The sequence below is a fragment of the Channa argus genome, chromosome 11, assembly GCF_033026475.1.
Source record: "Channa argus isolate prfri chromosome 11, Channa argus male v1.0, whole genome shotgun sequence".
NCBI lineage: Eukaryota > Metazoa > Chordata > Actinopteri > Anabantiformes > Channidae > Channa > Channa argus.
The window spans coordinates 17,927,786-17,943,114 of NC_090207.1; the positions used below are offsets into that span (position 1 = coordinate 17,927,786).

A 15,329-nucleotide genomic window follows, 5' to 3' on the forward strand; every position below is an offset into this window, starting at 1 on the left:
GATTTATGCTAAGGTATCTGCACTGGCCTTGTGTCTTAAATATGTGTTGTTGCCATAATACACCCATGGTTTTAGCCCTTCGATTTACTGGGAAAAATAAACTCTATTCAGACAGACAGCAGACTGAGTGCAACTACTGAAAACAATCAGACTTAAAAAGAAACTAAATAAACATTTAGGGATTTGATAATGAAGTAAATAGCATTTGTGCATTTTAACCTCTGAAGATGCTCAATGTACCCATTTCACTTTTTTGCAGTCAAGCATGTTTTTCATTTGAAAAACACATTGTTTTTAAAATTATTACAATTCAAGCTGAATGTTTCCATTGGATAAAGTTAAAATTTATGTTGGTCAGCCTCAGTCAAAGGTGGCTGGAAATTTAACATACTTGTGTGTCTTCCTGTCTGTACTATGAGATACTGTTAAAAACTGTAAAATTGGGAAGACGTTATGTTTCCAGTTCTGTAACTAACAGCAAGGAGCAAAGGTTTTAGCTTTTTGCATGAAGCTTGGAAAAAACTAAATTAATTTGACTATATATCCACACGCCTGGCAGTTTTCCACTGTTCTTCAACGTGAGCCATCCATGGAATCCCGGTATGCAAAGGAGTCAGGAGGCTGCAGTCAATGAGATTCAACACCACAAACCATTGACAAACACTGCAGATCTGCCCCATGTGACCCAGCTCACAGTCGAGGAAATAAGCCTCCAACAGGTAGGTGTTCCAGCTGGCCCGGCCAACTTTCCAACCAAAGAGCCACACAAATGCTTTCCCTGAGGAGAGACACTATAGTACAGTAAGTAAGTCCTCAGCCTGACCTGAGGAGAATCTCTCATTAGTTTGTATCCATATAAAGTACAGTTGTTGCAGACTTTTCCACAAATCCTACTAATAAACCTTCCTACAAATCCTACACTGACCAACCTGAGCAACTTCATTGAGTAGATATAACAACTGACAATATAATGCAATCCGATGTAATAATATAAACACAGCCTTTTATAAGCATATAGTATTGGGTATGTTTATGCTATAATTTATGAGGCCATGGGTCTTAGCATTGTTCTGTGACACATTATAATGTCAAACCCTCCTGTTATTGAGTCCAGTGCTATAGTACTACATTTCCTGGGTTTGTTTGCTTATACATTGATATACAATCAAGAATTAGATTCCTATGTTTATATATTAACACGGTCACTATCCAGAGATATGGGATTTGTTGTTTAAATCAATCAGAGGCAATTTCACTGTTTAAAGCAGTTTGCTTCATAAAGAATTAAATAATTGAATATGTTGTCGAGAAAGTTAGATTCCGTGTGATATACATATTACAAATGCATTGGAATTAACAGCCTCTTAATAAATGTATGACTTAATTGGAGCCAGATTTAATATAAGCTAAAGCAAACTGAGACATGAACATTGCTATACATGGCAGACCGACGTCTTGCAATTTTTAGTTTTAACTCTGTTAACAGGTCAAACACAAATGACAGTTTTAACTCTCTGTGCCTTTTGACCTGGACCAGTGTGCAAAAAGGGACACACAGAAGAAGTTAAGGGAATGAGTCAGCGTGAGGCAGAGGATGAAGTCAATCTCTCTTTGGCCTGATTTTTAGTCACTGAATTTTGAATCAAGCCCATCAGGATCTTTGTGGTCTATTTTGCTGATTCAAGGACCAAGACTGGGAAAAATAAAAACGTGCACTGAGTGGACTCTTCTCTGACCAGTACTCACACAATACACACAGACACATGAGAAGAACTTGCCTGTGGTAATGAGACACAGAAGATCAGTGGCTGCTCTGTTTGTATAAGCCCCCTAAACACCAAGAGTGATTCAGACTAATTCACCCACACACTCTGTTTACACTTCTGGTTCATTGAGGTACTATTAATTTCTCAGGTCTGAATATTCAGGCATTGACATTTCATTCAGTAATTTCTGTGGATTTTGCAAAGGCCTGTTTTTATATACTGTATTACCATACGAAAACAAACCTCCAAAACACTTCTAAACGGGCCTGCAAATGATAGCCTCCAAAAGCTTTCAGTATTTCTAATGTTTTTGCGTAACAAAATAATATGTAAGGGGATATTTTTTGAAACATTATGAGGTATGTATTTTTGACAAGTTGGCAAATCGGTGAAAACTGAGCCATGACGCTTTGTCCACTGTCGTTTCTTTGAACGTCTGTGGCTTCCGATCACTTTTCCACTACTACTTCACCCGGAACTCACATGTCCAAATACAGACATGAAGGGGCGGGGCCGGACACTGCCTTATTTGGAGTTTCCAGTTAAGCGGTCACTTGGACTCCAAGTCAAAGCAAGCCTGTGGATTTACAGAGCGCTTGCAATATTTACAAGCGATTAACTCCGCCAATTACTGTCTTTGTAAGACAGTGTTACTGCATGAAAAAGGGAGTTTGAACGAAATTCTGCAACGCAGGAGTGCATGAAGTGTATGCATGTTCAACAAGGGCAAAGAGCAAAATAAAAGTTATTTCTATTTGAGCATATTTTGAGTAAAAAAAAAACAACAACCTTGAATACAAAGCCAACGGAGAAACAACAGCAAATCTTTTGTCAGTTCTGATAAAATGTCACACACATAAGCCCATTGAGGTGAAAATGTGATTTGTGAAATGAGCTACATAAAAAATAGAATAACTTTGATTTGAAACTGTACGTAGGCCTAAACTCTTCTAATCTAGTAGTGTGTTTTGTGAGTCACAGCTCCAATAGCCACAACACACTGTCTTTCTCTCTCACACATACACACAGCTGCATGAATAGCTCGCAGTGTGCATGGTAGTCCAAAAGGCACCATAATACCTCACAACAATAAATATAGCGCGCTTTTGATTCATTGTAATGTTTTCCTTTTGCAAAACATTACAATAGACACTGGAGAAAAGAGAGAGTGGACACTACCTGCTCATCCCAAAGAGGGACGCGCCTGGAGGTGACATGTAGATTTGGTAAACGTTGTAGCTATCTATGTATCGGAGCCTTTTGCCTCCTCTGTAGTTTCCACGACTGACGCGCGGAGAACCTGGCGCTGGGTGCTCTGTCCATATATGGTCATCTACGTCACGCAAATGTTCCATCCCCCTATTTAATACAGGCAGACTGGAGTCCCCTATCCAGCTCCAATAGAGCAAGTAGAGCTGCTCTTGTGCAACCAACACCAGCACCTCCTCCATTGATTCACAGACTTCAAATTCCCCCACAAGCAGCCCATCAGCTTCCACAGTGATCATATTAATAACAACAATAGCTTGTGATCACACAGGAGGAGACAACCGGCGCTGCTCGTCCTCCGCGGGATACTTGGATACCTACAGCAACAGGATCCATCCCTGCTCCTCTCTCTTTTTTTACGTCTGATCCACACCTGTGTTCTCCACCTTGAGAATACCCGCTGTTTTTCTGTGTAACTACTTGGATACCTGCGCGTTGTCATTTATAAATGTCGGACTGAATATAACTGCTATGACAGGGAAACTAGCGGACAAGCTCCCTCTTACCATGAGCAGTTTAATAAACACGATCCCTGACAGTCTCTACCCAGAAGAGGACATCCCGACGTCTATGAATATTTTCACCAGTACGGAATCTATTAACCACTATTCACAGATGAACACAGGTAAGAAATGACTATACTTTTGTATGCGTGTGTTTTTGATTAGGACTAACGTGGTTGAAATTACGATGTGCGCTGAGGGTAAAAGTTGTCTTGGTGCTTGGAGCACCTGTTTGCGCTCTGGCTGTTGCCCACAAAGGCAGACTCCCGTACTGAACACTTTTCGGGCTTTAGTAGCCTACAACACAACACACTGATACACCTTTAAATTTACGGAGTTTCAGGTAGATATTTTTTTCTTTTATTCTTTTTGTTTCTTTTCGCAGCGCCAGCATTTTTAAAGCAAAGAGAAAAGGGGCAACCGCAGCGATATCCAAACTTTTCTTTAAAAAAATGATATCGCGTAAGATATTATATTCAAGTAAATGGACCGTGTTTACACTAGTTTAATGAAACTGAGGCTTGCTTGAGGAAATGTTTTGAAATAAATGGCTGTGAAAAAAGACTGCTCCACAAAAACGCACTCGGGTAATGAATCTGAAATCTGTAGCTTATGTGAAAACGTGTCTAATTAATGTGGCCAGACTAAAAATATCACTTGATTTTTAATCTAATATCAACCCGCAAAGATGGTTAAGCTACCTTAGACAATACATTTCACTCATAACTCTATTATCATGTCAGAGGTTGTATTTTAGTAGGCGTTTGTGACTGTTTTCCCCATATGAAACGTGGTTATACGCAAGGCCAGTGGAGCATCCTATATATACGTATATATCACTAAATGCGGGGCTGAAGATATTGACTTGTTGCTTAGGCCATACTGATCTTATATATTTTTCTGATTAATTAGGCCGCATGCATAGAGCTGACTTGTTGTTTGGTTCGGCTCGGTGTCGCAGATTGGCATAAAATCAATCACTTATTGTACAGGCACACTTTCTGAGATGACGGATCAGTGATGCGCAAAAAAAATACAACATTTTTCGTTTCCAGGCTGAGAAGTTTACAATGTGATGCATGGACCACGATTTATTTTTACATTGGCAAACTGTGTTCACAAATCATTTTTTGTGTTTAACTTTAGACTTTAAAACAGCACCTAAATTTGAATTAAACATGAAACATTCTTCGTGGTTTACCTAAAAAGTGTGCGTTTAATTTAACCATCGCCAAATCTTATAAACAGTAGACTGTAGGCTACCTCTTTTTTGTACAGGTTAATTAAATATAAGTATTTTAAATACATGTGGCATATTATGTTTTTCTCTAAACGCCGCAATAAAATGTATTTCTATGACTTCTAATATAAGATATTTAAACAAACGTAAGGGACGTTTAGAAAAAGATGTACATGCGCGAGTGTTGCTTTCTGAAAGTGTCTGACTTTCGTGAAATTCACATTGTAAACATAAAATAATATTGGCAAAATATATATTATAGGGAAGTGTTACAGTGTCATGCTATGATTTTACAGGTGGAGCAGGTGTGTGCTGTGCTCCTCAGTACTGACCTATGAGAAAAGAGAAATTACTTTATTTCATGCCCTTTTTCTGTTTAAATATCTTACTACTTGAATGAGCTCCAAAAGAAGGAATTGGTATTGTAAAGGCATTAATATACTTTGCCTGTGTCATGTCAAAAATAAAAATGTAAATTGTTTGTCAGTGCTCATGTGTTAAACAGTGTTGCACAGTAGCCAATACACATTTTTGGCTTTGTTTGTTTTATTATGATTTGCCTTTATCTAAATTCCATCAAGTTGTGCTCACTAGTGAATATATAAAAGCCAATTTGTATACTTTACTATCGTTAAAAAGAAATGTCAATTTCCTCTTTTGTTTAAGAAAAAAATCTTTTCAAATGTCTCATGTTTAGCCTTCAGAACCTGATCAGCACATAAATGTATTCCCATTAGGCACATCTGCATTTCATGGTTTTGTGGCATCTTTAGAATAAGATAAATGTGTGTGTTTGGTATGAAATGTAACATTCTGTACAAATAAAACTATCAAGGAGAGTTCTGAAAATATTTTAAGCTAATGTAAAGAATGGATAGGAAACACTCAAAATTTTCCTCTCGTTATGTGCAGATGTTCCTTGCTGCAAATCTTTTTTGAAACACCGAGCATGATGGATGTGGCGTTTGCCTTATAATCCTCTCTGCTGTAAAGAAATCAGATCTTGCCATTCAGTTTGGCTGTCCTCCTGAGGGACACAATGACTGGATCAAAGGGGGTGTTTAGGTCTTGATTTATGAGAGCTTGTGGGATCTAAGAGCGAGACAGACACCAGTGTTTCAGATGCAGCAGTCACTCACTAAACTTACAGGTCTGACAGTGCTCACGTTTCTTTATGAACTGTGTTGGGCTTTCTTTTATTTTTAATCTCTTATTGGCGCACTTTATTGAAATATGCAGAAAAGCTGAATTCTGGACCAACCAAGGACTGCCACTACAAGTTCATTTAGCTCGACAAAGTGAATTTTCTACACTTTTTTCCATAACTTGTGCCACATGATCACTTTTACAGGCTTTTCTTGTCAACTGGTTGCATTTCGTATTCATGTTTGAGGACCCACATGGATGATTTGTTCACGATCTCTGTGTTTGTTTTGGCTTTTTGTTCTTTTTAGATAATATCATGGATCTGGGAATGGGAAGTGAGAAAACGACCTCAGAGATTCAGTATGGATCCGGCTTCCAGTCCAACCGCAGCGGGCAGACCGTGACCTATCTGGGGAAGTTTGCCTTTGACACTCCTCCATCAGGTGGCATTGGTGGCTCTGGCTGGTGCTCTGATAACAACATCATCAGTCTTGTCAGTGCAGGGATCCTGGGCGTTTCTCCATCACCGGGCACGGTAACGACGCAGACATCATCCTCTGCAGCCAGCATGGGCGGACAGACGTCAGATATGGAGCAGGTATATGGTCCGCCACTACCTGCGTATTCCACGTGCAGTGACCTGTACCAGGATCAGGTCTCCTTCCACCACAGCCCTGCTACCAGCACGGCTCTAGCCTATCCTGGCAATGACTATCATTCCACATCCAAAGCCTCAATGGATGGCAGCCTTTTCTCCATGATCCCTGATTACAACCTGTTCCATCATCAGGGAGAGGTTGGTGTGATGGAGCATAAGCCCTTCCAGACTATGGACCCCATCCGAGTCAACCCTCCACCTATCACACCCCTGGAGACCATCAGAGCATTCAAAGACAAGCAGCAAATTCACCCAGGATTCATCGGCGGGCAGCAGCACCCTCCTCAGCATCACCCACCACCACAGACTCTCACACTCAAACCCATCCGACCACGGAAGTACCCCAACCGTCCCAGCAAAACCCCTATCCACGAACGGCCGCACGCCTGTCCGGCAGAGAACTGTGACAGACGCTTCTCGCGCTCAGATGAGCTTACGCGTCACCTTCGCATCCACACAGGTCACAAACCCTTCCAGTGCAGAATATGCATGCGCTCCTTCAGCCGGAGTGACCACCTGACCACACACATCCGCACACACACGGGTGAGAAGCCCTTCTCCTGTGAGTTTTGTGGACGCAAGTTTGCCAGAAGTGATGAGCGAAAGAGACATGCAAAGGTTCACCTGAAACAGAAGGACAAGAAGCCAGCTGATAAAAGCAGTGGGGCAGCTGGGAGCCACAGCTCGCCACCCAGCTCCTGTGGGGGGCCAGCAGTGGGGACATCATGACCGTCACTATGTGCACTTGGACTGGACCCTCACCGTGCCCCATAAAGAGACTTAGGAAGAAGGGATCACGTCCACTATCAGATCAATAGGTGACTCTTTTCCTCTCTTTTACATCCCCTGCTCTTTTCAGTTGTATTCCTTCTATTTTAAGACGGATGCCTTTAGTTAATTAAAAGGGGAAAGGCTGCTACGCCCTTCTCTTTCAAGCAACCCAGATCCTCAGCTACTGTAACACAGTGCCAATACAAAGAAGGGCACCTTGGCCACTGTGTATCTTAAGGTTTAGTGGTGAATACACATTTGTAAATTTTACAGAGATTTTTTTTTTAATTGGAAGGTAGCCAGAATCTAACATTAGGGTTGAAAAAGACACAATTACTGTGGAGTAAAGTTACTTAAAGAGTGAGTTGCCTGGGATGTATGCATTAATTTTATTAGGCTGTTTAAAAGTGCAATTGGTTATATTTGTGTACTGTCATGGATACCTTATTAGTGGCACTTGACTGTCTTTGTTGTTTTTGTTGAGGTGTAGTGTTGTTTATTTTGTATTCAAATGTTTTCTCAGAAGAATGTGCCAAATGTATTGTGGTGATATAGCCAACCTTGTTCTCATTATTGTGCCTGACATTTGCCAAACAGAACAGTGATATCGGCTTAGCAAACATGTCGAGTTAAAGGAAAGATCAGATTTAAACACTGTATCTCAGATTTAGATTTGCCTGCACAATTTGGTTAAATCTACAAAATAACTGAACGGGTCACACAAAACAAACTGATGTCTTGTCCTGTTACCTGTTATACAACCAACAACCATGCCTGCAGCAGTTAATGCCTTTGCCAATACTTATTTATTTGTAGTCCTTGAGAGACACTGTGTATTTCATTGCTTTTTTCATATAGTGGGTTTTTGTGGTATTACCAGATATAATTTCTGTCCTGCTTTTTTTGAAGAGCTCACCAATATTGTTTATTTTTTCAGTTTCCTTGGGTTCTTCAATTATATGCAATATATTCATGACTTATGCCACAACCCGTAAATCAAATCAAATTAACTAAGAGCACAGTTAGACAGACTGAACTACTTAAATAAATAACACTGGGTTGCAAGCCAGCAATATATGAAAGCAAAGATGAATAAGGATAGAGATGAATGAGGCCCATTGTCTGTGTTTCACAGTGTAAAATAAAAGACTAAATGACACGGTTAAAGTCACAGAAAGATGATCAACATATGGTAAGAGAAAACATAAAATTTCTATGAAATCCATGTTTACATCTTTTCTAATACAGAGACTGAAACTGAGGTGTAAACTAAGGAGTCATTTTTGTACAGTATACAAATTGTAAGCTGGTAGCTAAAGTAGAAGTTTCACTTTTGTACTAAAATGTCAATCGCACCATAACTCAGTATTAAATTGTGCATATATGTGCATGCCTTCATGCACACTATGTAAATACAAATGTCTGCATAAACAAGAACTTTCAGTTGACTGAATGCTTGTGCGGAATGTGTCTTAAAGCTTTTAGTAATGTAGTTATAATACAGAAGACTTTGTTTTTATGGGTCATTGCAAAACATTTTTTGCAGCACTACAATTGTGCCAAATGTGGTGTGTTATCTTCCATTAAAAGAAAGAATAATAGCACTTGCACCATCTGTACGCTTTAAAGTGATAACTGGTTGAAGGAAGCACTAATGTGTTCTCTGAATAAATGACAAGAATTTTTACATTTTGTGTATTTCAATTATAGTTGCAATTACTTAATTTAAGCAACACACCCTTCCCTTTTGTATAGAAGACACTGGTTGTTCTTGGAGACCTAATTGGTTAATTTCATCAACAAAATACATTACAGGGCAATGCCAATCATTTTTACATATAACTACTTATTGATTTTTATGCTGACAGGGGTAAATACCTTGTTTATCATTCACTGAGATATTTTCTATTGGCTCATTTCTGCCATTTGTCCTTTCATGGATCTTAAATGTATAATAATGATAATGATAATCATATTTAGAAAACTGGAACATTTTGTTTTTTTATAACAGAAAAAATATACACTGTAATAAGCATTTGTGGTCATTACTGAGATACTACTAAACTATGAAACTTCCATGTAATACAGTCCATTCATTACACTTTTGGTACAAACCAAGAACAAGGAATTAAAAAACAAACGATCGTTGTATCTACTTCTGTCAAGGTTAGCCCAATGCACAGTTACTGACTTCACCAAACAACTCATTTTTGTTTATTCTATTATTGTTGATGAAACATCTGATGAAAAATGGCCTTGTCAGCATGGTAAGATCATTTCTTAGAATTTGTTAGAGGTTTTTTGATCAATCACCAAATAAACCTGTCTCTGTCTTTTGTTTATCTACTTTGAAAGACAACATTAGTATTAGCTGGGTAGCTGACCATTAAGGAGTGTATGCTATAAGTGAATCAGAGAAATTGTGGAAACATTGTTATCAGCTGGGAAAAAAAAATATTGTACCAGTTAGTAGACACAGCTATCAGACTTAAAGAGAATATCGACTGACAAATGCAGAGGCCAAAAGAAAGGTTCAGAAAAGCTGTGCCACAGAGAACACAGTGCATACAGAAATGAGCTTCCAAGGCCATGCTTTCCCTTTCCTGTAACAATTTTCACTGCTGAGCTTCCTGGCAAGTATCCACTTATTTTGCAATTAATTTGGCCTCAGAGAGTCGTTTCTGAACTCATCTACATGCCTAAATGAACAGACCTATTTGCACTTTTTGAGATAGTTTAAAAGTTCACATACCCTGCAACATCTAACTATAAATCAATAGTTTTGTATCATAACAAATTGTATTATTGCATAGATTGTCATCAACAAATGAAACTTTTATGAGCTCATCCAAATTAAATGCAAGTGAAATAAAAATAATTAAAACAATTGAGCTTTTTCACATTACATTACACAGCATTCCTTATATAAGATCCCAGATACAGTAATTAGCTTGATAAAAACTAAGATTGAGTAATTCTCCATGTGAAATCTATAAACTACTTGTAAACATCTTGTACATCATGTACAAGATGTTTACAAAATGTTTATCTTTATTGTTTATCTGTTTATCTAGACTAATTTGACCATAGACTCTGATGATTATAGACTCTAGACTAATTTGAATTTATTTGACCAAAAATGATGCTCCTCTGTGCTCTTGATTTGACACTTTGCTGGTGAGAATGGATGTTTTTAATTATAGTATATAGAATGTGGCCTCCTCTAAGAGAAAACTGTGTTTATGTTGCTTTGTGTTAAGGAATGATGCAGAAGGCGGAGACTATACCAAACTATTCCCAATGTCTAAATGAAGCCATGTAATTACAACATTGCAAACTCAATGTTTTATCATTCATTTCATCTGACTGTGTTTGTCACTTCTGTTTTGTGACATTTTTGTAATGAACAGTTTTGTAAAATATCCCCTTCATCAGTCCCTTAATAGTGCTTGGTAGATGAGCAACAATACAAACTGCATCATGTTCAAAATAATTCTTTTGTGTAATGTGTGAATGCTATGGATATATGTCAAACTGTCCTAACTTAATAATGCTTTTCCCAAGAATAATTTATTTTATGTTTTTTATGTTCTACTGTCCAAAAGTGGGTGAACACTCTGAAATAGGAATTTGCCTCATCCTCAGTGCTTCATGTTGGATCTCAGCCAACATCAGTAGCCATCTTTGTGCCAAACTGGGTTGCAGGGTTGGCTGATCAAAAACAATATGCGATGAGAACTCCATGGGATGAACAAATCATAAATGTGACCTCAGTCTGCTTGCAGCTGAAGGCAGCCTTGTGCTAATGTTTGTGTTTAACTGTTTGATTTATTCTATGTGAGTTTAGTCTTTGGCAAGGCAATAGGCTAAGGCTTATTCATGGCAATTAAATATTATAGGACTCAAAAAATAATAACTCATTGGAAGTGATTTCAATAATTTGTAGATATTAAAGGCTACTCATGTCATCTTATGGATTGCAGGTGGCTTCAGGGATTTTGTGGTCTTCAACAGTGACACTCCGGTGTTCAGATGGCGTCGATAAATACTCACTGTTTTCTGTTGTGTTGTGTTTCCTTTTCATTACAGCATATCCTCATGTTTGCATGTGCACGGAAATGTTCCAAAAGTGCCACCTTCAGATGCTGTGGGTGGTGCTCATTTCTTTATTATGCATGAAAATAAAAATCACATTGGGATAAAACTATCAACAATTCAAGACAGACAATTGGAAATACACACAGGGAAAACTGTTTTGTTGGCTTTTTTTAAAAGAAAACAAGGGGTATTGTTTAAAATGTTGTGGATGTCTATTCTATTACATGTTTTTATTACCTTATAATAAGGTCCTTTTATGATGAGCTGAATATTGAAATGAATTTTACTATATCCTTGTGATGGGGAGATATGCTCCCCTGTTTACTTGGCACTTGTTGTAATGCAATTGTTTTGTTATTTCTATGTAAGTACTTGAATAAAGAAAATTAACACTTGCCTTCAGTTTACTTTGGTCACTACGTGTACGCGCACTTGCCAGCTCCCGTTCGTACCAACACACAAATGCACGAGCAAAATTTAAACACAGCTTGTTTAGAAAGACATGCCAGTACCTTCAGTGTACTGTTATTATGTTTCCACCATATGTATAGTTTAGTCTTCTTTATTCACAGTGTTTGGTTTGTTTAAATGAGAAAAAAAATTGAAACGTAAAAAAAAAAACTTCCTAGAAGGAAACAGGAGCGGCTTAGCACCGGACTTCCTGTTTAGTGCTCGGCTGTTGACTGGTAGACAGGGATGAGGTCCGCGGAAGATATTAAAACTACCCAATGAAACCGGAATAAAAATTCAAAATGAGCTGGTATGTATTGTTCCCTACATTGTTTATTTAACTTAACGTAATTAGATTAAAAATACAACAGGATACACTGATAATAATATAGGATTGGTTGCTTGTCGACCGGGCTACGGCTATCTCCTGAAAGGGCTACATAAAAACTAATGCTATAGTTGAACAGCAGTTAGCGCTAGCTTGTTGAACATACGGATCAGAAAAGAAAACCTGTTGTAGACTTTTCTAAAAAAAATGTAATGCCATTTTCAATACTTTTATTGTACACAAAAGCGAAGGGTGTTTTTAACAGTTGGTAGCACATCACATGTTGATTTTCACATGGTTAATGCTAGCCACATTCGAGGTTTGATTTAAACTTTGAGATTTGATAAAGTCGTCAAAAGACTACAAAGAAGAATGATGGTAAATGGTAGTTAACGTGTCTACTGATACACATTCGTTTTTCTGTTGAGAGAAACCCCGCCAACAAAAAACTGTAAAGGTAAAACTGTTTAACCATATACTATTCTAAGTTGTAGCCCCTTGTTTATACTTCATGAATACGCCTGGTGTCTTTGGCATTGCATGGAAACTCTGTGCAGCTAACTAAATTGTCAGGTCAGCAAGGTCAACAGAAAAACAATGGTACCTGTATTAGCATTCTGACATGTATTTACAATCACTTGAGGCTCACTCCTCAGATAGTTTGAATTTGGTATTGTATCTTGTGTTCATCTATTTGTTTAGCATAGCATTAAGCTAACCGTTGCCTTGAAAATGAAGTCATTCTATTTAGACTTCTAACAAGCTGCCAGCAAGGCTAACAAAGCTGTGGATGTTATTTAAATCTTCAGGGATGCCAAAGATTCAATTTAAATTATACTTATATGTTCATTGATATAGGTGTGCAACACACGTTCTAATTGCCATAAGGGCTGGTGTTGTTGAAACCAATAAAAGTGATCTTTGGCATGGCAAATATGGCAAATTAACTGTACAAATCAGCTGTCAGCATTAAACTTACTTAGGTCTTTCACTTCTCTCCCTCTGGCTCACAAATTCCTGCTCACAGCCTGTTCTACAAAGTCTGGGGACACTTGTTTTTGCAGCTCAACATCCCCACATCTTGAAGTACTGTATCTATAACCATGGTTCTACTGTCAATCTGCCTTCCACTCGTGTTACGCAAGATTTCAATCTAACTCACCCTTCATGCTACACTAATTGTAAACATTGAAAAGATCAATATGATGGAAGGGAGTGTGCAGAGAAAAGATGCAACATCTGAATAAAAAAAAAAAAAACTTGTTAAATAAGCTTTAAGCTTCAGTTAGCCTAGTAACCTAACCTGTGTGCACACTTTCAGACTTTTTTTTTAAATCTCATGATGCAAGAAAGTCAGGGTGCTACATGGGAAATGTAATTTTAAAAAGATAAACAGAAAAAAGTGTTAATCATTTTTTTAAATCAATATTTTAAAGTGGTATATACTAATAATTACTTTTTGAATTATTTTTAAATATTTTCTTATGTTGTTAAACCGGCATTTGCTGTAGTGGTGTTTGTAAACTTAAGTTCAGCTACATGGGGACGTATAAGCAAACTACCACATTAATTTGAGAGCAGAAGAAGTTTTTTTCTATTTTCTATCCTCGTCTACTAACTGCTGTAATTCCTCTTTCTTAATTTCCTTTATGTTTCAGTCCCACCAGCCAATTGACATGGCATTAACCAATCAGCCCATGGTTGTGCATCTCCAAAAAATGTATTGTTTGGATTTTTAGTTGTCCAAAATCATCCCATATTCAGTATATAGTGCAATATAGTGTGTTTGCCATTTTGTAGCAGTGTTCAAATTTTAAGTGTAGTGTATGTGGCATGTACACTACTTTCTGCTAACAATCCCACAGTGCTCTCACAATGATTAGTAAGTGTTCGTAACATCAATTGGGTGCTCATTGTTAAGTGTTATTATGTGTACATTATATAGGAAATAGTGAATGAGTGAGTAAGGGGTGATTGCGGACACAGCCTGTAAGCCTCTGCAGCTGCGTATGTCCATGTAGACATTTACGTGTATTGATGGAGAAACTTACCTTAAGCAATTATTTATTGTTATTAAAGAGCTGTTAACAATTTTTTTTTTTAAATAAATACTGTTTTGCTAATTAACACTAATGAATATAACCAATAATATTTCAATGCAAACACATGTTGCACAGACTATTAGAATTACCATACTGGTGTGAGTCTATGCGTTAAAGTGAGCATTTGTAAAATGCTTTAATACAGTAGTCATTTCAAAACCAGTTCAAAGCAGTTTAGCTTAAAATTATCGCAATATTTTTTATAGCCCATATTGCCCAGTCCTACGTAAAATATTGACTTTCCTCCCTCATGAGTGAGCATTTTGAATTAGTGAATTAGCACTATGACATCAAACCTAAAAGTGAAATCAAACTTGCAAAGATAAGCTGACCATGGTCCAGTACTGTGCAGAACATGCTAGAAGTCTGCATTGCAGCCAGATGGCAAGCAAAGCAAGGTACGGAAAGTGTTCTTTAGGAACTAACTACACTTTTCCTGCAGTTTCTAAACAAGTGCAGGCATTAACATAGTTTCTTTCCCTTACTCACCTAAAACGACAAAATATACTGCATTTGTGCTAAAGCTGAGCTAGCTACCTCTTGCTACATTTGGAAAAGAATACTGTCACATATAGGACATTCTTAGGACACTTAAACGAATTAGACCATTATGAACTATTATTAACCATCAGTCCCCTCCAGTGGCAGTCTTTAGATTCTGTTTGGATTGTACTTTATTGCAGCCACTTTCATTAAATCAGCACATTAAAATACTACTTTTGATCACATTAAGGGACAAAGTGTGTAGAAGTTATAAGACTCCAAAACACAGCACATTAGTTTTTAATATAAACAGACATGATTGTGTCAGCAGCATGATTGACCAGTTACCTTGAGATCTTGACATAAATCGGTGTTTATGTTATTAAGAATGTGCTCCTACATGAACGGGATTAGCCAGCACAGCAGCTTGGTGGATGTATCACGTTTTGTTTTAGAAAAAGGTTGAACTGGATCTTTAAGTGCTTCAAATGAATGCAAAGAGCATTTTTTACACA

General features: G+C 37.7%; 2 protein-coding genes across 6 annotated transcripts in view; both read left to right on the plus strand.

Moving 5' to 3' along the window:
- The first annotated feature begins 3,170 nt into the window (after positions 1–3,170).
- Positions 3,171–11,848, plus strand: egr3 (early growth response 3). Its single transcript, XM_067521987.1, is given in 3 exon segments — positions 3,171–3,660; positions 6,233–7,288; positions 7,291–11,848. Coding segments are annotated over 3 exon segments (1,320 nt in total). The 5' UTR covers positions 3,171–3,506; the 3' UTR covers positions 7,401–11,848.
- Positions 11,849–12,065: 217 nt separating this feature from the next.
- Positions 12,066–15,329, plus strand: part of bin3 (bridging integrator 3) — a 32,469-nt gene continuing 29,205 nt past the window's right edge. Inside the window, exon 1 of one of the 5 annotated variants that reach the window (XM_067520414.1) lies at positions 12,066–12,211. In XM_067520414.1, the coding sequence (XP_067376515.1) occupies positions 12,204–12,211 (8 nt within the window). In that variant the 5' untranslated portion in view covers positions 12,066–12,203. The remainder of the gene's footprint in view (positions 12,212–15,329) is intronic. The other 4 variants (XM_067520417.1, XM_067520415.1, XM_067520418.1 and 1 more) reach the window with 4 other exon arrangements.